The sequence below is a fragment of the Phoenix dactylifera genome, chromosome 2, assembly GCF_051530095.1.
Source record: "Phoenix dactylifera cultivar Ajwa chromosome 2, Ajwa_hap1_PhDact_Kaust_v1.1, whole genome shotgun sequence".
Classification (NCBI taxonomy): Eukaryota; Viridiplantae; Streptophyta; class Magnoliopsida; order Arecales; family Arecaceae; genus Phoenix; species Phoenix dactylifera.
In genome coordinates, this window is record NC_143191.1 from 38,866,652 (window position 1) to 38,889,882 (window position 23,231).

Here is a 23,231-nt window from a genome sequence, read left to right on the forward strand (position 1 = left end):
ATTTTTTTTTATCTTTTCTCTCTTAATTGCAAATCTCATGACTTCCACTTTACTGACTTCTTGAAAGACAATTTTTTCCTTTGGTTTTGTATTGGTAGAGAATTTTAACGTTAAATCCCTAGGTCCATCTATTATTATTTTTCCTTTCAGCATCAATATATGATCCATGAAAGCGTGAATTTTTTCGCTTGTCGACCATCATGAAAAAATTCATATTTAATTTAGATTTCTGGTGGAAGAGAAAGAAGGAGATCATTATAATTCAGCTTGACATGTTTTGGATCACATGTAGTGGTTTGATCTTACACACCCAATACAATTATAATTTAGATTTCTGATTCAAAGCGATACTGATGGTACAGATTGGTTTCGATTGGTACGGATTGGTATGAGACCTGTACCAAATCGATTGATATTTTCCTATCAGTGCTGACCTAGTATGGTATGGAACATTCCGAACAGGCAGTTTGGAGCAGTACAGAAAATATTATTTGCAACTATAGTTCCATGTGTAACCTTTAACTAACTTGGGAATGGTAAGTGTCACGCCCCGAATTCGGATCATGACACGGCCGTGCTATTGCAAACCTTTACCCGCAATAACACGCAGCCACTTCAAAACTTCAAATCAATTATGAACAATTATATTCTTAAATGTTATCAAATATTTCATCAATAAAAGATTGATTACAAAGCATCTAAAAATAGCAACATTTAATGTTTCATTTTCTTTTCCCCATAACCCTGAAGCATGTCACGCTCCTTGTTCCTAGCATCTCCTATTCATCTGTAAGAACATAAATAAATGGATATGAGCTATAAAGCTCAGTAAGTAACAATGCATAATCTTATCAGATCAAGCATAATATTTTTCATACTAGTGCATTATTTTAAGAAACTAACAGTTGTAACAAAGTAAGCATTTCTTATAATCAAACCAGATGTAAACCTTTTGTCTTTATTCACTGCTTTGAAATCCGTACTTATCATTATTCTTGCTTTGAAATCCGTACTCATCATTAATCATGCTTTAAAATCTGTGCTGTTACTATGCATGCTTTAAAATCTGTGCTCGTAATAAAGTAAACATTTCAAATAATCCAACTAGTCATAAAACTATGCATGTCCATTCATGCAACTTCATAAATATGATTATGCATCATAAAACTTTTGCCATTATTCTATACTTTGAAATTCATACTCTCAGATGGTAGTGTAGCTATGGCCGCTCTTATTCCCACGGCAAGGCCTTTACCACTGCAGGGTCTATCTTCCAGTTACTATTACCCACTGGCGGGGGTCGTACCCACTGGCTGGGGTCGTATGCCTAGTTACTGTTACCCACTGGCGGTGGTCGTACATAGCAATCTGAGAGTTCTTTAAAACATATCATGCTTTTCATAAATCTTTTCTCATCGATACATTGGAAAGTGAATAATGGCATCATGCTGAATAAAATTCATGATCATGCTAAAAACTTTATTTTTTTTTTCTATGCATCTTTCTATAACATCATAATCATGTGTACATAATATAATAATAATAATCATGATGGATGCTATGTATCCAAAATCTTGTAATCATTTGCTAACACATGCTTGATCCTAATTTTGTGAAAACATAAATAATCATATACAATTTCATAATCGAGTAATCACAAGTATTTGATGAAACATAAGATTATATCAGGTACTTTTTCCACAATTCTTATACATAATTCCAATTGCATAAATAATACTTTTTCATCTTATAAAACGTGATACATGATCCATAATAAGATTAAGACAGGTTACTTACCTTAATTTGCTCACCAACTGTCAATTCTCCAATACCTAACAAGATCATTAAATTACTTGTTAATTACACATTCGACTTCATTTAATTACTATCTTTCTTAATAACTTAGTTCAATTTCTGGTTCAGGCCCATGGCCCAATTCAATTTCTGGTTGAACTCTGATTCAGCTTCTGGTTCAGATCTGATTCAACCTCTGATTCAGGTCTGATCCAGCTTCTGGTTCAGGTCTGGGCCCATTTGCATTCAGGCCCAAAGTTTAATTGGTTTCTGGATCAGGCCCGTGGCCTGATCCAATTACTGGGCCCATTTGTATTCAGGCCCAGAAACACAATTAGTTAATTTATAATTAATTCTTATCAGTTCTAATTAATTTAAAAGGGAGCCTAGTCTCAAACTATATTCAATTTAGTCCCTATATTAAAATTTGAGCTCTTCAAGCCCAGTTAGTTTTGGTTTTAAGAATACTAGGCTTGAATCAGGGCCCAGCCCGGCTTCAGATTTCTAAAGCCAAGTTTATTTAAAGCCCACTTCGGAATCAGGCCCATTTCGGCCCACAGCCATTTTTTATTTATTTTTTCTTTCTTCTTTTCTTTTCCTTCTTTCCTTCTTTTCTTTTCTTTTCTTTTCTTTTTTTTTCTTTTTTTTTTTTCTTTCTTTTTCTTCTCTTCCCGAACCTTCCTTTCCTCCTCTTTCTTCTTCCCTCCCCGAGCTCCTCTTCCTCTTCTCCTCTTCTCCCATGAAATTGGGAGGCGAGCTCGAGAGGCGCTCGGGAGGAGGCCGGCCCGAGGCCGGTGACGCTACGGCCAACCGGCGGCAGCTACGGCGGCCGTGGCCCCTCCTGCAGTGGCCGCGGCCCAAATGGCCGCTCTCCTCCACCTCCAGTGGAAGAGATGGGGTGCGGCACCCATCGAGGAGCAACGAGGCCCAGCCGAAGCCAGGGGTGCTCGCGTGGTGCACGGCCGATGTCTGTGGTCGGCCGGATGGCGTCCGCAGTGCACTGAGCCGGCGGCACCCACGGTCAACAGGGAAATCTCCCTTTGGCCGTCTTCTCCGATCCCCTCCGGCGAAGATCACACCGGTTCCACCCCTGGAAACCAGATCTGTCCGAGCCGAGGGCCCTTCCGTGCATCAAAGGTAGGTTGATTTCTTTACATCTTTAGATCTAGGGTTTTAATGGGAAGGAAAAGCCACCGTCGGGTGAAGGAGGAGGATCTCCGGCCAATGTCGGATAACAGCCGATCATTGGTTAGATCCTTCTCCTTCCTTCTCTTCATCTTCTCCCTTCCCTTCTTCCTCTGTTAATCATCCCCTAACTAGAATATATCTAAGCTAATAGTTGGTAAACCGTTAATGAAAAGAAAGGGAATTAAGGGATTACCAAGCTCCGATGAGCCGTGGAGGATTCCGGCGAGCTCCTCTGTCTGCTCCGGCGGCACAACAAGGTGGCGAGCTGAGAATCCTTCCCCCTTCGGCACCACAGCTCTCGGTCCGACTCCTAGGTTCTTATAGCCCTAGTGTGGGGGAGTGGGGGAGAAGAATGGTGGTGATCATGGCTGTCAGGCGGTTGTAACCGCCTCAGCTGGCGATCACCACCTCTGGGTCTCCAGATGGGCCGGCCATGTTGGGCTTGGCCCATTAGCTCACTGTCTTATGGGCTGGTTTTCACATTCTTCCCTCCTTAAAATAATTTCGTCCTCGAAATTTACATTCCTTAATTCTTAAACAAATGAAGTTACTTAGTCTTTTATCTAACATTCTACCATGTTTCCGCTGCGCACTCTGATTCAAAACACTAAAATCTTTGGATTTAGTAATAACTTTTGATCAAAATACTACTTGTATTATGAACTAAAGAGATCCATATTTTCAATTTTCCAAGTAAAGCCTAAAAGAAAGAATATTTGATTCTTGAATACATCTAATACAGATTAACTCTCAAGTCAATTGTTCCATTCAAAATCATCATATAGGCTCGTTACTGTAATTCCCAAAATGTATTGAATCTTAATTCTCTTATCAATTCAACTGGACAATTCCAAGTCAAATTCTTATAACTAGATTTTTTTTTTTTAATGCTCCACCAAATTACAAGACTTTAATTCAACACAAATGAGTCAAACCTCAAAGATCTTCCATCATAACCATCTACGTCTCTAAAATTTAAATTCTTCATGCAAATTTAGGTTTCAACAATAACCTCAACAATATTGACAAAAGATCCTAGATTAACTTATAATTCTAAACTTTGAATTGAAATTCCATATACATCATATAGTCCCCGATAAACATGAATAAGATCTATTATTTGGATCCAAAGGCGATAATTAAAATTATTAGTAATTCCACCAAGATAAATACAATAAAATCAATTCTTAAATAACAAAATAGACCTATTTGCAATAACTCACAATATATTTTTCTTCAACATAAGAGTTTCATTCATACTCCCCCCCATATCAAAATGAACTTCCAAATTAACTAATAAACAAATAATTACATTATATGATAATATTCCATGATCAATTCTCTTTCACTAAATTTTGGTCAAAATTCAATTAATCATAACCTGAAATATCCACTGAGAGGACTCCCAACATAGCTTATTCACACTTTGGTTGCGAGCCCAGTTAGCAAGCATTCCGATTTTAATAAGTATCTCCAAAATCAAAGTCTCCACTCAATATCAAAGATCCTTTGTCAAATCATAAACCTGGACTTGAGGTTAAACTAACACACCCAATAGTGTCCAATAATTATGAAAAAGATCTAATAGCCCAATCCAAACATGAAAATTCAAATAACTAGAATTCTCCCATCAACATGCACAGTCTATGGTCTTAAGAATTTTAATCCACCAATAGAAATACAACTATTTGCAATATCTAAGTATGCCAATACCAATTATAATCCGCATACAGATTTAACCTTGAAGAACAATCCTTTATAATACTATATAAAATAAAATCCTTCTTGACTCATTCCAATTCTATGACCAATCCATGTACAAATCACACTCTAATAATCACATCCAAATTTATATCAATTTTAAACTTTCGAGTTACTTATACAATATCCGAACATAGTATAACCGCAATGCCATATTTAACCTTTCTACACTTATCTTTGGTCAGACATCTCTCATCATGATCAAAAACATCTTATCCAGTACTTCCGTACTCATCGAATACCAAACCCGGTACTTACAATGCTTAGTAATCTTTCACTTAAGCACTTAATGTAATTTTACTATTTTTGTCATGTCCTAAGTGATCATAACCTTAAGCTATGATATATTTCTGTTACAAACCCTAGTGATCTTAAACTTATTCTCTGATTCTAATTTTGGTCATAATCCCATGTGATCATAACTTAAGTTCTAGCAGTTTTCCAATCACAATTCATAATGATCTTAACCTAAGCTTTGATAGTTTTTCTGTCACAATCACGTCCCTAGAATGGCTTGTATTAGCCCTACATTCCTTCTTTTTGTTGCTCATTGTCACCTAAGACAATATAAACCAATATTATTATTGCTATTTTTTTCTTATTATTATTGTTATTCCGATTATGTGAAAGCTAACTTACTACCCATTCCCATGATTAGTCTTAAGGTTTTTAATCATGGTTAAAATTATTGCTCTGATACCACTAAATGTCACGCCCCGAATTCGGATCATGACACGGCCGTGCTATTGCAAACCTTTACCCGCAATAACACGCAGCCACTTCAAAACTTCAAATCAATTATGAACAATTATATTCTTAAATGTTATCAAATATTTCATCAATAAAAGATTGATTACAAAGCATCTAAAAATAGCAACATTTAATGTTTCATTTTCTTTTCCCCATAACCCTGAAGCATGTCACGCTCCTTGTTCCTAGCATCTCCTATTCATCTGTAAGAACATAAATAAATGGATATGAGCTATAAAGCTCAGTAAGTAACAATGCATAATCTTATCAGATCAAGCATAATATTTTTCATACTAGTGCATTATTTTAAGAAACTAACAGTTGTAACAAAGTAAGCATTTCTTATAATCAAACCAGATGTAAACCTTTTGTCTTTATTCACTGCTTTGAAATCCGTACTTATCATTATTCTTGCTTTGAAATCCGTACTCATCATTAATCATGCTTTAAAATCTGTGATGTTATTATTCATGCTTTAAAATCTGTGCTCGTAATAAAGTAAACATTTCAAATAATCCAACTAGTCATAAAACTATGCATGTCCATTCATGCAACTTCATAAATATGATTATGCATCATAAAACTTTTGCCATTATTCTATACTTTGAAATTCATACTCTCAGATGGTAGTGTAGCTATGGCCGCTCTTATTCCCACGGCAAGGCCTTTACCACTGCAGGGTCTATCTTCCAGTTACTATTACCCACTGGCGGAGGTCGTACCCACTGGCTGGGGTCGTATGCCTAGTTACTGTTACCCACTGGCGGGGGTCGTACATAGCAATCTGAGAGTTCTTTAAAACATATCATGCTTTTCATAAATCTTTTCTCATCGATACATTGGAAAGTGAATAATGGCATCATGCTGAATAAAATTCATGATCATGCTAAAAATTTTATTTTTTTTTTCTATGCATCTTTCTATAACATCATAATCATGTGTACATAATATAATAATAATAATCATGATGGATGCTATGTATCCAAAATCTTGTAATCATTTGCTAACACATGCTTGATCCTAATTTTGTGAAAACATAAATAATCATATACAATTTCATAATCGAGTAATCACAAGTATTTGATGAAACATAAGATTATATCAGGTACTTTTTCCACAATTCTTATACATAATTCCAATTGCATAAATAATACTTTTTCATCTTATAAAACGTGATACATGATCCATAATAAGATTAAGACAGGTTACTTACCTTAATTTGCTCACCAACTGTCAATTCTCCAATACCTAACAAGATCATTAAATTACTTGTTAATTACACATTCGACTTCATTTAATTACTATCTTTCTTAATAACTTAGTTCAATTTCTGGTTCAGGCCCATGGCCCAATTCAATTTCTGGTTCAACTCTGATTTAGCTTCTGGTTCAGATCTGATTCAACCTCTGATTCAGGTCTGATCCAGCTTTTGGTTCAGGTCTGGGCCCATTTGCATTCAGGCCCAAAGTTTAATTGGTTTCTGGATCAGGCCCGTGGCCTGATTCAATTACTGGGCCCATTTGTATCCAGGCCCAGAAACACAATTAGTTAATTTATAATTAATCCTTATCAGTTCTAATTAATTTAAAAGGGAGCCTAGTCTCAAACTATATTCAATTTAGTCCCTATATTAAAATTTGAGCTCTTCAAGCCCAGTTAGTTTTGGTTTTAAGAACACTAGGCTTGAATCAGGGCCCAGCCCGGCTTCAGGTTTCTAAAGCCAAGTTTATTTGAAGCCCACTTCTGAATCAGGCCCATTTTGGCCCACAGCCATTTTTTATTTATTTTTTCTTTCTTCTTTTCTTTTCCTTCTTTCCTTCTTTTCTTTTCTTTTCTTTTCTTTTTTTTTTCTTTTCTTTTTCTTTTTTTTTCTTTCTTTTTCTTCTCTTCCCGAACCTTCCTTTCCTCCTCTTTCTTCTTCCCTCCCCGAGCTCCTCTTCCTCTTCTCCTCTTCTCCCATGAAATTGGGAGGCGAGCTCGAGAGGCGCTCGGGAGGAGGCCGGCCCGAGGCCGGTGACGCTACGGCCAACCGGCGGCAGCTACGGCGGCCGTGGCCCCTCCTGCAGTGGCCGCGGCCCAAATGGCCGCTCTCCTCCACCTCCAGTGGAAGAGATGGGGTGCGGCACCCATCGAGGAGCAACGAGGCCCAGCCGAAGCCAGGGGTGCTCGCGTGGTGCACGGCCGATGTCTGTGGTCGGCCGGATGGCGTCCGCAGTGCACTGAGCCGGCGGCACCCACGGTCAACAGGGAAATCTCCCTTTGGCCGTCTTCTCCGATCCCCTCCGGCGAAGATCACACTGGTTCCACCCCTGGAAACCAGATCTATCCGAGCCGAGGGCCCTTCCGTGCATCAAAGGTAGGTTGATTTCTTTACATCTTTAGATCTAGGGTTTTAATGGGAAGGAAAAGCCACCGTCGGGTGAAGGAGGAGGATCTCCGGCCAATGTCGGATAACAGCCAATCATTGGTTAGATCCTTCTCCTTCCTTCTCTTCATCTTCTCCCTTCCCTTCTTCCTCTGTTAATCATCCCCTAACTAGAATATATCTAAGCTAATAGTTGGTAAACCGTTAATGAAAAGAAAGGGAATTAAGGGATTACCAAGCTCCGATGAGCCGTGGAGGATTCCGGCGAGCTCCTCTGTCTGCTCCGGCGGCACAACAAGGTGGCGAGCTGAGAATCCTTCCCCCTTCGGCACCACAGCTCTCGGTCCGACTCCTAGGTTCTTATAGCCCTAGTGTGGGGGAGTGGGGGAGAAGAATGGTGGTGATCATGGCTGTCAGGCGGTTGTAACCGCCTCAGCTGGCGATCACCACCTCTGGGTCTCCAGATGGGCCGGCTATGTTGGGCTTGGCCCATTAGCTCACTGTCTTATGGGCTGGTTTTCACAGTAAGGGACCATTATTTTTCCACCCCACTCTACAATTGTTTCTGTCAATAATTCCTTTTTGTCATGTCATTTGATATAGCTAATTTACGTTAATAAACTCCTCGCCACTCCAGTAGTTGCTTGAACTTTGGATTTATGGCTTATCTATCGGTGCTATTAATCTTTGATTTTTATTATTAACACAGCTTATCATGGGGCATAACCAAGGTCTTAAACTGAGTTGATAAAGGTGACAGATAAGGAGACATGAGTTTTAGGAGGAGTGGTGACCAATTCAGGTGATGTAGGCGTCCTATCTAGTTTAGGAGCTGGAGTTTGATCTAGTTTCAGACATGACGATCTTATACATTGATATTCATATCATTAGTTTATAAATGTTCAGATCCACCACATCAATTCAAGAATATAGAGGTTTATCTTATCAATTTGGCAATTAATTTTTTTTTCATTAATTTGATCAAAAATTCTGCTGTACCAATCCGGGGATAAAATTTTGATAGAAAATATATCTGTTCTAAAGTTCAAAAGAAATACAGTAACGCGAGGAGTACTGGATTTATGAATTGTATGCACTAATTTTAATAAGCAAGTGTGCTATAATTTATGAAGCAGTAGCTACAGGAAAAGCGAGATTTTCTGACGCTAGGAGGAAGCATCAGAAAATTTTGGTTCAGCGCCAAACTTTGCTGATGCTTCTAAAAAGCGTCGGTAAAGCTTCAGAATTGACGACACTTAAAAAGTGTCGTCTAAAGGCTAGACTTACAACGATGCTTATAAGCATCGTCGGAGGCCAAATCGATTCAAATATTAGCCCCCTCTCGATTAATGCCCTAGCTCTTATAAGCGTCTCCTCTCTTCTCCTCCTTCTTCTGGTGCTGACATCAATCCACCGCCTCCATTTAGAAATAAAGCAAATTTTGCAGATCAAGTCAGGCTTCTTAGAGTCAACAAAACCCTAACATCTTTCCTCCCCTGAAACCCTTAAACCATTGCCACTCTCACCACTTCTCATGTGATCTAGGGCAAAACAGCTATGGCCACTCGAACTCGAATCCTTGAAGATACCAAGCCCTCCAAGAATAGTACAAATCCTGCTTCTCCGTCTCCTTTTCTTATTTTTTGCCTTGTGCTTTCTCTCAGCAATCTTTTGATCATTACGTCATTTTTTCCTTTTTTGCTTTCATTTTTTCTTCTTTTTTTCCTCAAGTAATGGCGAAATATTTCAAGATGTACTCTGAAAAGAAAAGGACAAAGGTTGAGTCCCGTGAATCAGGTTTTGAATCATCGAGGTATATTATTGTTTTTCTTCACCCCTCTTTTCTTCTTTTTTAATTGACCATCTTATAAGAGTAGTAGCTCTGGCTTTTACATTTTGTTTGTAGGAAGGGTTCAACGTTGTACAACTTTGTACAACTTGTCACGAACCACTAAACCAAGGATAGCATGGTGATGGAGCGGATTATTTTGTTTCTATATTTTATCTCGATTCCAATATCGCTTAAACAAGTCGCGTCTTTGTTCGTTTGTCTCTTTTTTGATATAATCTCTGTATATATTTGCAGGGAGTTGCATACGTTTTCCCCGTTCTCGTTTTTGCTTCACTTGCTATTGGGGTCTTGTCAGGTCCAACTTACAACGTTGCAGGCTACGGAGCCAAAGGAGATGGCAGAATGGATGACACCCTGGTGGAACTTCTAATCTCTCCCTCAACACATGCAAACACGAAATGATTTAGATGTGTGAAGGATGCACGTAGTTGAAGATAGAATATGACAAATGACCCTACATAGAAGAAAATCTTGGAGCGATTCCTTGTCTCTAGGCGACATGCATGGAAACCAATGTGATTTTGCTGATGTGAACTCTTTTAGCTGCTCGCTCGGCTTGTTGATAGCATGACAGCAGCATATGTTTCACAGTGGCGAAAAGGGTCCTACGTTCATCAGACCATTTTTGGTCGTCTGTTTCGCAACTTGCAAGGATGCATCTTCTCATCCACCTAAGTGCAAAATAAGCTATATATGGCAAGATTAGCTAACATCGCCACACGTACCGTCCATCCAAAAAAACCATAATTTAGTTAACGAATGCGCTACATGATACAATATGGATAATGTATTCATGGTATCTCTTACCAAGCAGGCATTCATGGCTGCATGGAATGCGGCATGCACGGATTCTAAAGCTCGGACTTCCGTCCTTGTACCTGCGGGGAAGACATTCTTGCTGAGTGCAGTGTCCTTCAAGGGGCCTTGCAAATCTTCTATCCATGTACAGGTACTATTTCTTGCATTAGTTACGAAATTATCGGTTAAAAGTATGTAGTATTGCTAATATATCCAATGTATACGTACAATATGCTGGACTGTAGAGGACTGAAGAGATGGGTTGATGAAATAGGATGGTTGAAGGTAAAGCATAACAACGTAGGCTGCCCGATTTTCTTATTTCTAGAATTTGAAGATAATGAAAGGTCAAGTACATTTTTGATGGTTCAAATTTAAGAATTTGAGGATCGAGGAACCCAATGTCTCAACTGCTTTCGGTCTTTTTAATTTCTTAAATTTAACAACCCTAAGAAAATAGGTCCGATCGGTCCTTTATGTGCGCTAGTATTGCATTGGTAATTAACGAACCTCTCCCCCATGTCTTGCACCAAATATCGTAAGTTAGACCAATCCCCCATGCCACGTGGTAGAAGAATTATTTATGGACATGAAACATGTGTGCTTAGTATTGCTCCATTCTTAGTTCTCAACTCTTGGAAGATAATTACAAGTTGGATAGGATGTCTGGTATCTAGACATGTCCTCATTTTAAGACAATAGATTTGCTGGGCTCTAAGAAGATATGTGACTGGCTTATAATCCTCTATTGTAGAGTTGGAAATATAGTTTCTAACTAGAATTTTTTTTACAAGGCACCGTGTATATCATGTAATTAAAACTGCCTTGTTTGATAGCCGTTTATCTTTTGATAGAGTGCACCGAGTGCTATACAGCACTTTGCGGTGTAAATTGTGCATCGTACATGATCCGTGCTCTAAAAAAAAAAAAAGGAAATGACTTTGGCAGGTGTATTGATGAATTTCTAATACCGTTGTTTGGGACCTGGAATGTAGATTGATGGAACTATCTTGGCACCCAATAAAACTTGGATATTAAAGAAAGGAGTCTGGATCGACTTTATGTTCATTAAGGGTCTAACCATTAATGGATCGGGCGTGATTGATGGTCAAGGCGCCATTTGGTGGCATTGTAGAGCTCAGAAGGTTGTCATTTTCTCTCCTCACTTGAATATATTTCACTTACAAAATTTCACTACTTTTGTTCGACAATCCACTGTGCTCATTGGTTCTTTTTGTTCTCCTTTTCTATCGCAGCAATGTGCAAGAGCGCCCGTGGTGGGTGCTGTTAACTTCCTACAAATAAATGTAGATGATAAAACTTAAATGGATAATATTATTATGAAGATGTGATTTGATCTGAAGTTGTTATATCCATCAGGAGATGTTAAAACTTGTTTTTAAGTAGGCCTTCTATATTGGAAGTTGCACGCACGTCCGGCTGACAGGCTTAAGTTTCAAGAACAGTCCCATGATGCATGTATGCATACACAACACTGTTGGTGCCAATCTCACCAAGCTCAACATATCAGCTCCTGCAGATAGTCCAAACACAGATGGCGTGCACATCGAAAGAAGCCAAGAGGTGCAAATCACTCATTCTACCATCGGTACAGGTAATCTCCTCTTCACTATAAATTTCGATTGTTTGTTGCTTATAATACAATCTACATTAGAAACAAACTATATTAGAAACATCGGAAATTTTAGACTCTAAGCTGGTGTCTGTTTTTCTATGACTACAGGAGATGATTGCATATCCATTGGAAACGGCACTTACAACATAAATATCAGTCGGATAGACTGTGGTCCAGGCCATGGCATAAGGTTTGTTTTCGCCGCTCGTCGCAACATTTCATATAGGCAATGTCATGGAGAGAAAATATGTGAACACCATGAAAACCACCACTCATGCCGATGAAATGGGAAACTAAATGCTTATTATAAAAACATAATCCGAATTGGATGATCAGCATAATATAGTCTTTAAAATGTAACTAAATTGAACAGCTTATAAAATCAGAGGACAACACTGTTTGTCTGAGATTTTATATCAAAACACTATGCTTATGCCTTTGTAATGTCATGACAACGATAAATCGGGGCGTGCCTTGGCGATCATACATTTCTGCTTAGTAATCAGAAGTTCTAGGTTTGAATCTTGAATGATGCATCTCCAAATATCTGCAATCTTGCTAGGTAACTGCAGCATGGAATATAGGTCTCTCTATCTTTTTTTTGAAAATTCTGAAAAATAAGTGACGGCATGTTGAACCTGACTAAATCATCCTGACATGTCTTATAACTCCTTTTGAGAGCGTGTCTTAACCAACGAGCCTCGTTTTCTTGCTTGTTTCTAGTATTGGAAGCCTGGGTAGAGACGGCTCCATAGCACAAGTAGAGCAAATTCATGTTTCCTCCTGTAATTTCCACAACACTACCAATGGTGCAAGAATAAAGACATGGTAGGTAAACTCTCAATGTGTATTTTGTTCTTATAGTAAAAAAATAATAAACATTATGCATTTGCGGACTGGATCTCTCTGCTGAAGAGATGCCAATCATCTGAAATTAAGTGCAGTTGGTTCTTAGAATAGTACTTTTTGCCCTACTACAATATTTGTATGAAAGTTTAGTTTTTCCCCCCTGCTAACTCAGTTCCTTCCTGCTAGGGTGGACGTGGTTATGCAAAAGGGATATTGTTTAGGAATATCACTATGTTTTCGACAAGGAGGCCCATAATAATAGATCAATATTATTGCGAGCATGGCAACAACTGTGCCAACAAGGTAAAACGTCCACCTTTTCAAGAATGTAGCAATGCAGCAATCAATATGAACATGACATCACTTCCTGCTTGGTGAGTTGCAACGGTCTCTTATTCTTGCATCGACCACACAGAAGAGCATATATGAAGAAAAATAGTTGCAATGCATGTAGATGCTTCACATCTCAAGGTGTGCATGGGTGTAGCACTCCTCGCAACAAAATTAATGATTGGAAAAAACAAGATATATAGTTGCAATATAACTTCATATCTTGGTTTCTGGTGGTTGTACAAATTTTTCTAAATCACTTGGTTTGTTTTCCTTTGTTGCATTCGATGGGGATGAAGACGTCGGCCGTTCAAGTGAGCGATGTGCAATTTGACAAGGTTGCAGGATCATCAGCTGATGATAAAGCCATTGTTCTAAGGTGCAGCAAAAGCAAAGCTTGCACAGACATTACATTGGCGAATGTAAATATCACATCTGCAAACCCTAAAGAGCCAGCAACAGCCTTCTGCTTTAATGTACATGGAAAAATAAACGGTACGGTAATCCCTGCACTCGCCAGTTTCGACGGGCAATGAAGTTACTGCTTCTTGGAAAGCCATCACTTGTATCAACAGAGATCATGATTGACCGAAGGTCTCTATAATGCAATCACTTTGTAAATGCAATAATGTAAATGATAAATGAAATAACTTGCGGGGAAAATAAAGAAATGACTCTTGTTTGGTTGGAGCTTAAAAAAAAAAAGATGAAAAAATAGCATTTTCATGAAAATAAGATTTCCATATTTCATGAAAAAGCTACTTTTCTACTAGCTGGAAATTGGAGTTGTTTTTCTTTTTCAAAAGTACCCTTAGGCTATAAAAATTTATGGATAAGGTCTTTTTTTTTATTATGGGTATAATAGGTATTTTATAAAACTTTTCTAGGAAAGTAGATGTTCAACTAAAAATAAGCCATTCTGGAATGTGTCATTCTTTCATGATCAACCAAATATGCCAAAACCATTTTCTCAGGCATCATATTTCAAGAAATTATTTTTTCAAAAAAAATATTTCGGTGAGAAAATTTTTTTTCTATAAACCAAACGTGTCTTTAAAGTTTTCGGAGCTTTTCATCACTGAATAAGGCACGTAATAGTTTAGGAATAGGCGCTTTAGACTTAATGGGCATTTTTGGCCACCACTTTTGGTTAGACAAATCCCTATCATCTCTGGAGTTAGTCAATATGCCTATGTAGGTTAGGGTGGGTATGGAGCAGCCAGCAGGTTCTTTTTTTAAAGAATGCAGTAATAAAAATATTTTAACCTCCAAATTAAGAGCTAGGATACATCTTTTGTTCTACTAGAAACTTTGCTCCACTTTTGAATTCTAGTATGAAGTTTCGAAACCTTCAATAGATGGCAAAAAAAATATGATTTAGGGTTTGTTGTTATATACATAGTCGATCAGAGCTCATCGTCAATTCATTTTATTTCTTATTCTTTATTTTGGTTGTGATTTTTATTTTTTTTCTGTCTGGGAAGCAGGGGAGGAGGGAAAAGGCTAAAGCTTAGTTATTTTAGTCTCACATGTAGAATGTACTTGCTATTTAGCTATTTTAGCTAGCATGGATGAGTTGGCACAGATTTGAGCTCAAATGTAGTAAAAATTGACTCAAGTTATTTTAGGATACAAGAGAATAGTTAAAGCTATCCTCTTTTTTTCTGATGATTTTCCAAACCTATTTATATCACAAGGCTGTCTTCTATGCAGTCATCTATAAAATCAATGTCATCCTCTACATCCAACCATTTCCTTAGCTTGTTATCATTGATATCATGCCCAATGATTAATGCAATGAACAATCCAACCATTTCTCCATAATAGATATCAGATAAATACCATCCATATACACTACCAAAATTTAATTTGTTGATAGCCTAATGATATCACACTGATAAGCTAGAGTAATGGAATTGCAATTTTTTCACTTCCTTTTGTAGCATATCCTTGTCCCAGATTAGCTAGTAATGATAGTTTGGATATAGTGTACAACAGCCTTGGTGGCTGCAAAAATCCTGTACCCTTCTCTTCAAAGATATGGCTCACGGGGGTGTTTCAAAGATTTGACTCCGGTGATTGGGGTGAAGCTTCGGGTAGCCTGAGAGGGCATATTCTATGCGAGGCGGGTATTTGGTGCTGCACGGGTGTGTCTTGAGGGAGATTTTGCTATAGTGATTGACTGGATCCAGAGAGGGGACAGGTTTGGAGATGGGCATCCAATCATCCGGGAGGCTCGCAGATTGGTTCAGAAAATGAGCAATTTTTAGGCAGCACATGTGTTTCGGGAGGCGAACCAGGCAGCAGACTGGATCGCCTCCTTTATCGCCCGACACACTGGAGAGTTCCTCTGGACATCCGCAGCAGATATACCCATTTTCTTGTACTCTTTACTTTCTCGTGATTTGGCAGGATGTACTCACATTAGAGCTATATGAATTGCCGTTTTCATCAAAAAAAAAAAGAATTGACTCCATTCGTTTGTTAATGGCCCTTCTCCTGTCTCCTCTCTCTCTCTCTCTCTCTCTCTCTATTAGATTATATTTATATTTCTTAATAAGACGCAAATAAATAGGAAGAGGTTTTACCTTTCATACTTTCACTTTCGCTTTGAAAGCTGTTACATGTTTTCATGAAGAAGTGTTATGGTGCTAGACTGTATTAGATGCAATTTTCTAAAAATTACTGATAATTATAAAAAAAATCAAAATCAGACAAGAAAGAGATCTTTTAGGCATGTTTGGAACGAAGCATGTGAAGAAAATTTGGTGCTCTGATGACCAAATCGCATTGAAGGAGATAAATAGATGGTAATATGACAATGCATCGGTGAAAATGATCACCGGCCATATATGGTGTTGTGCTCCCTGCAGCTAGCAACTTTCTATATAAGAGGAGGATTAATTTAAGGCTAATTACATAACCTTTGGTCCATGATTGCCCTAATTAGAGCCTGTCAACTCCAATTTGCACCTCGCATGGGATTTTTTTTTCTCACTGTTAGGGTAACTAGCTAGGACTCTATTGGCACGCAATTAATCAACCATATCCTAAATTTGCCCTAATAAATGGATGACCATATAACAATGAACCTAGCATGAAAGGAAAATAATCACCATAAATCGAAACTCTTGGATGTACTTCATGATTTGATCTGAGAGGTGTACAGCGAGCAAGATGTCTATATAATGGAGGGTGTGGGCGCTGCTTTTTTTATTCATTCCTCACCTGTAATCCGAGGATAGCATGGTGAGGAACGTGATAATTTTGTTTTTGTTTTTTTTTTTCATTTTGGCTACAGTATACGATTAAATGAGTTGTGTCTATTCATGTTTCTCTTTTCTTAAGTATAGTTTGTCTCTTGTTAAGTATAGTGTTTATATTTCAGGGATCTGTGCGTGCTTTTACCTTTCTACTTTTTGCTTCACTTGCGGTTGGGGTATTGTCGGGTCCGATCTACAATGTCATAGATAAAGGAGCCAAAGGAGATGGCAAAACAGACGACGCCCAGGTATAAACCTCTTTGATCAACCCATCTCTCTCTCACGCACGCGCACACACAAATGCAAACAACATATGGAAAATATATGTGATTTTGCTGATTTTTGTCGATATCCATTTCTTAACTAAATTTATCTAGATATAAATAACAATTTAAGCATCCGACTAAGATCTATATTCGTATTCATATCCATCAAATAAAAATAGATAAGAATATAGATAGACAACTACCGAATCTGTATCCGATAACTGATTCTATTTATAGCCTTATTTAATTTTGTACAACACTCATGAAGTTTTAAGAAAAATATATAATCACATTAATATGCTAGTAATTGATTTACCATCTACTTAGTAATATTTTGATTTTAAGGGTCTAAACTATTTGTTATGGACCTGACTTGACCTGCTTTGATCATTTGGATCCAACATTAAAATCTGACTTAGAATCAGATTGGATCGGGGTCAAGCTTCCCTCGGTTCAACCTAACCCATCTACAACCCAAGGTGATACTCACTTTCATTGTCTTCTAGAAGTTTGTAGCATGCCATAGTCACAAAAGAATACAATGACAAAAAATGCGGTTTTAACTCACCTATCCTCGCTTGTAGCTATAAGGAAGTTACGAGAGCAATTTCTGATCATAGCATATGATTGCGCTTCATGCGCACGTATGCCATCCGGACATCCTGTGCTTTCACCATGCATGCACAAGTTACGTCCCAACACAAGCACAATGTAGTGGTAGAATAGATTTAAATCTAGTTAGATAAGTAATAAGCAATCAACTGAAGGCTTCCTCTTGCATCAGAAATGCGTTAAGTGCACTACTATTATATGTGTTAGTATGGATTCATGTAATAATCTGAGTCTCATCCATCAGGCATTGACGGACACATGGAATGCAGCGTGCTCGGATTCTAAAGCTCCAACTTTTCTCATACCTTCAGGGTATACATTCTTGGCGCACCAACTCTACTTCCGGGGGCCTTGCAAGTCTTACATCAATGTACAGGTATTATTTCTAGCGTCATTTGCAAATTTAGTGGCTGAAATAACTGCTGTTGCTAGTGGCTCACTATTCTTGGTGAACATCCTCACATAGTGAATACGATATGCTAGATTGAAGGTGCAGGGTTAATTCTTGAGATCCGAAGAAAATAATAGTAATAAAAAATATTATTTTAAGTGAATTGGAGCTTGTATTAATAGTCATATATATTTTTTGCTTTAAACTGGGTAATAATTATAATAATGTGGGTGGACTTTCTTTCGTTCCTCTCGAAAAATAAATTTTTTTTTTTTAATTTAAGGATTTAGGGACTCAAATATCCAATGCCTCCGCTTCTTTCCCCATATTGTTTTCTAAATTTAGTATTTTTAAGGAAAGATGCTTTGGTGTGCTTGTCACGTGCATGGGGAAAATATCTTAAACCCAATAATTAACTCTCGCATACCACGCCAAATCCTTCAAGCTAAATCGATCATTTCGTGCTCCGCTTTGAAATGGGTGCCTTCAAGCATGACTCCATTCTTATTTTGCACTCGAGATTGGAAATTGGATAAGATGTTTGGTATCAAAATATATCACTAAGCATTCCGTAATCATGTTGACCTTGGAATATGTAGGTTGATGGAACTATTATGTCGCCCTACAAAATTCGGGCGGTAAGGGAGAACCATTGGATTAGCTTTGTAGGTATTGAAGGGATAACAATTAATGGAACAGGCTACATCGATGGTCAAGGCGCTGTTTGGTATGATTGTAGAGCTAAGCAGGTTAGAATTCTCTCTCCATGCATTTTTCTCATTTTCATGTCTTCATTTCCACCGTTTTTACTCGAGTATTATATGTAATTAAATGTTCTTGTTTTTCTTTCTGTTGCAGAAATGCAAGAATGGACCCACTGTAAGTGCTCTTGAACCTCCAATATATTCATAACATATAATCTTAGTACAGTACCATAACTAGGGCTGGATGGTCAATATGACAAAGCATGAGTTCCTTTTTAGCATATTGATTTGAATTTGGTATCAAGAACACCAGGTTTAATGATTGACTATTATCTACTTTGGGAGACTACAATTTACGGACTCAGTTTTTCAACTCTCTCTATTTCAAAAACACATTTTAACTTTTTTCATTTGAAAGCCGAAAATTTTGTAATTTTCATTCGTTCAATAATATTATTTGTTTTATCAAAAAACTATATTTCTAATTGAACCATTTTATTTTTTGTATTTTTTATTTTTTGCTATAATAGATGACTCATATACTTTTAGTATAAATACATCCAAAAAAGTCCAAAAATAATAAGTCTTGGAGCGCTCTAAGCAGCTCCCTCTCACCAATCTAGAGAGCACACCTAGAGTGCTCAGCCATATACGAGGCCACCCAATCCATAGCTCCATTGGCCTACATGTAGACATGCTTGGCCTTGAAGATAACGTCTCCACCTAACATGGTCCGAGTATCTCGGAGCAATGAGTGGCAGTCATCCATATTCTGTCAAGCCTAAATGCAATACAGGGGCTACATATTTACAAGGTTAGGATCAAAATGTTGCTAGTCGTTGTGTAAAATCAGCCTTTTATCCCACATACAGGTGCTAAAAATTTTCTTTCATGTTTTGAAACAATAATTATGATTCGAAATCATACGAAACTAGATAGTGATAAATGTCAACTTGGTTTATTGACTGCAGACGGATTAAGAATAGCATATATGTATATATAAGGGCTTAGGCCTAAATTTGCTCTGCAACTTATGTCTTTTACTGTTTCAGGAACCTTGTTTAGCCATAACTTTATCACAAAAAATGTTTCGGTGCAGGCATTTGTTGTTAGAAAGTGCACACATGTCAACTTGAAAGGCTTAAATTTCAAAAACAGCCCTATGATGCACCTCACCATACAAAGATCTTTTGTGGTTAGTGTGAGTGGGATCACCATTACAGCTCCTGAAGATAGTCCTAACACGGACGGTATACACGTCCAAAGAAGCCGTCACATTCAAATCTCGCACTCTGTCATCGGTACAGGTAGTCTCTTCTTCACTATAAATCTAGATTGTTCGCTGCAAATGACACAGCTATATTAATATATAGAATAAATGAAAACATAGGAAATTTTAAGTTTTGAACAACCATATGATTTTATATGATTGCAGGAGATGATTGCATATCTATTGAGACCAGCACCAAGGATGTTAATATCAGTCATGTAAGATGTGGTCCAGGCCATGGCATAAGGTTTGTTTTCACCACTTGTCACAATATTTGGTTTCACTTAAGGAAGATCATTAGGAGCAAATGTATAACGTATAAGGTTATTGCCTCTACTAAATTTCACACTTGGTGTAATGATCATGCATCTAACTGGTAGAACCACTAGGCAAGCTGATTCTTCCTTCCAGGATCACAATTTCATGTACCTAAGATTCCAGTGATAAGTTTCTCTCTTCTTTCTTTAGTTCTTCCTCCATTATCCATTCTTCCTCTCTTTCCTTCTTCAAGGTTGCCCTCCTCTGCACGCCCTTTGTATCTTCTCGATGAATAGTGAGGTGGTGTTTTTACCACCATTACTCTCCCCCCCCCCCCCTCTCCACATATACATATGCATGTACGTACGTACATATGTATGCATGTATATGTGCATATATAATCTAAGTAAATTAAGTGTCAACTAGTCGGTCGAAAAGCTTCCCACATCCATCTCCATTTCTAAGGTGTTTACTTAAATGTTTGCAGTATTGGAAGCTTGGGTGAAGACAACTCCGAAGCCAAAGTGGAGGGGATTCGTGTTTCCCATTGCCAATTCAATGGGACTACAAATGGAGTAAGAATAAAGACATGCCAGGTAAACTCTGGATATGGATTTTGTTCGAATGAAATAAAATTAACGAGCATCACGATGTAGTTCACCTAGCAACTAGTGTTGTGTTCTTAGAATTGCAGACAGGAACTCTCTGCTGAGGAGAGATGCCAATCAGCTGAATAAGTCTGGCTGGCTTTTGGAATGGGATCGTTTTGGTCTCTTATCATGGTTGCATGAAAGTTTGAGTTTCCGTCCGCTAACTCAATTTCCTTCTTGTTAGGGTGGACACGGATATACCAAAAGGGTATTATTCGAGCATATCAACTTCACTTCAGTACAATTTCCGATAATAATAGACCAATATTATGGTGATGGCCCGAACAAGGTAAAGGTCTTCTTTTTCATAATGTAGTTAATGTGAAAAGAAAACCATTCCGTATACATGTTTAATGAGTTGCAATCATCTATTTTTCTTGCAATAACCTCACATCAACTGCTAGTAGGGGTGTATATAGAATTCCTCATATGAAAAGAAAAAGAAAATGAGAATAAAGAAGAAATGTGTAATATTCAACGCATGAAATTGATTCCAATTAGTAAAAGATCATTTTGCCCTGTGGTTATGTGAAATATTCCAAACTTCTAATTTTATTTCTCTTTGTCCCATTTTTTTTTTTTTTTGCTAAAAGCGGGTTTTCATACAAAACGTGTACGAATACACCCAATAAAGTCAAAAAATACAATCTCACGGAGAGCCAGAGGCAGCTCCCCCTCTCCCACCCACAAGGTATATCCTGAATGATGAGCCGCGAAGGCAGCCACCCAGTCGGCTGCCCCATTGGCTTCTCGAAATACATGCTTCGCCTGAATGGCCACCCCAACCCCACACATCATCCCTATGTCCCGAACCAGGGGGTGGTCTGAGCCCTCACCCCTCAGCCCCTTCTGAATCCAACTGATGACTGTGGCTGAGTCGCCCTCCAAAACAATCGAGCCAGCCTGCAAAGCCTGCCTCGCATAACGAAGACCGGCCCAGGCAGCTCGTAACTCAGCCCCGGGGACCGACGTGCCGAACAACTGACAGCCCCCTACTGCCACGACTCTGGAGTGCAGGTCCCGTATCACAAAGCCCGCACCGCCTCGCGCACCTCCATCCAAAATCGATCCATCGAAATTGACCTTGAGGAAACTCGGGGGTGGGGGTTCCCAGGTGAAAAACACCATCTGAGAAGCTGCCGAAGCAGAAAGAGAACCCCAGGTGTCCCGAGCTATCAGAGGTCCATCTGAAGAGGATCTGATCTCCAATGCCTGTACGCGCGCTAGCTCCACCACGAACCTCGGTGACACCCTGCGCTCACCGAGGGTACGAGCGTTCCTTGCCAGCCAGATCTGATGTGCTGTGCAAGTCGCTCGAATAGCCTCCTGACATGTCCGAGGGCGGACCAACCACTGCTGCATCGTCTGTAAAAACTGAGGCCTCCCATGCCAGACCTCCTGCGGGAACCCTGCCCACTGCCATGCCGACCTCGCCCACGAACACTGGAAAAGCACGTGGTCGACCGACTCCTCCACACTGCATGTCCCGCACTCCGCAGGGATCTCACATCCTCGCCTACTCAGCGCTGCTCTCGTCGGGAGACGGTCCCACGCCACCTTCCATAGGAAAAGTGCAGCCCTCGGGGGAAGCCCTGACCTCCAGATCCAAGTGTAGTCCGGCCCTGGCTCATGCTCCTGCTGGATAACACCGGCGAGATCTCCTAGTCGGACCCTGGATCGGCAGGAAGTGCCCCAAACCCTAACATCAGGCCCCCCATAGCCTGGCACCGGAAGAGACCGGATCCTCTCAGCTAGATGTACCCCGAACAGCTGACGTAACCGGGCATCATCCCATGCTGACTCTCCTGGGGCCAGAAGATCAAAAACCCGCAGTCCCTCCGCCGCCGCAGTATCAATCATGGTCGGCCAGCACCTCAGTGGGACAGTGTCCACCCATGGGTCCGCAGTCACATCAATACTCCGCCCATCGCCTACTATCCACCTGGTATTTGCCGACACCGTCGGCACATACCTCCCAATCTCACGCCACATGAAGGAGACTCGCCGCCCACTCCATGCCACCTCTGAGCCGTCACGTCCATATCTGGCGGCCATCACCTGACTCCACAGCCCGTGTGGCTCTAGCAGGAACCGAGCTGCATGCCGAGCAATGAAGGCCTCGCGACGCTCCAGCAGGGACTGCACCCCGAGACCGCCCTCGCTGGTAGGCCGGCATACGTGTTCCCAGGCTACCAGATGCACCCCGCGGCCTCCGCTATGTGACCCCCACAGGAAGCACCGCAACAGTCGCTCAATCCTCAGTAAGGTCGTCTTCGGAACCACAGTGTTGGCCATGAGATAAACTGGCATGGACCCCAACACTGATCTGATCAAAGTCAGTCTCCCCATCATAGATAGGGAAACTGCTCTCCATCCCTCCAACCTGCTCTCCACCCGCTGCACCAGGCTGGAACACTCTGCCACTCGTAATCTGCGGCCTGTGATGGAAACTCCCAGGTAGGTCAATGTCTCCTCCTGCTCAGGAATCTGCAAA

General features: G+C 39.5%; 1 protein-coding gene and 1 long non-coding RNA gene across 10 annotated transcripts; one reads left to right on the forward strand and one right to left on the reverse strand.

Annotated features, from left to right (window-relative positions):
• The first annotated feature begins 530 nt into the window (after positions 1-530).
• On the forward strand, positions 531-13,763 carry LOC103705434 (putative polygalacturonase At3g15720). Of its 9 annotated transcripts, none has more exons than XR_015975497.2 (10): positions 531-2,931; positions 9,945-10,067; positions 10,525-10,659; positions 11,504-11,653; positions 11,765-11,785; positions 11,916-12,123; positions 12,253-12,334; positions 12,868-12,972; positions 13,180-13,367; positions 13,623-13,763. XR_015975497.2 is itself a non-coding variant. In XM_088716338.2 (10 exons), exons 1-9 carry the CDS (start codon positions 2,656-2,658, stop codon positions 13,247-13,249), a joined length of 1,170 nt encoding a protein of 389 aa, XP_088572464.2. In that variant the 5' UTR covers positions 531-2,655; the 3' UTR covers positions 13,250-13,296; positions 13,623-13,761. The 9 variants fall into 9 exon arrangements, 8 of the variants coding, with proteins under 8 accessions (XP_088572464.2, XP_088572467.1, XP_088572463.2 ...); XM_088716338.2 differs by having other exon boundaries at positions 13,180-13,296; positions 13,623-13,761; XM_088716341.2 differs by lacking the exon at positions 12,868-12,972 and having other exon boundaries at positions 13,180-13,296; positions 13,623-13,761.
• On the reverse strand, positions 5,542-8,422 carry LOC120111280 (uncharacterized). The gene is made up of 2 exons (XR_015975498.2): positions 8,094-8,422; positions 5,542-6,741 (listed from the first exon to the last, which is right to left on the reverse strand). It is a non-coding gene; the product is annotated as an uncharacterized LOC120111280 (long non-coding RNA).
• Positions 13,764-23,231: the final 9,468 nt, after the last annotated feature.

Bases quoted from the DNA above. Each gene is read 5' to 3' on its own strand.
- LOC103705434 (XM_088716338.2), top strand. From the start codon at position 2,656: ATGGCCGCTCTCCTCCACCTCCAGTGGAAGAGATGGGGTGCGGCACCC. The intron at 10,068-10,524 runs GTGGAACTTCTA...CTTACCAAGCAG, and splicing joins GCAGAATGGATGACACCCTG to GCATTCATGGCTGCATGGAA. The intron at 11,786-11,915 runs GTGGGTGCTGTT...GTTTTTAAGTAG, and splicing joins AATGTGCAAGAGCGCCCGTG to GCCTTCTATATTGGAAGTTG.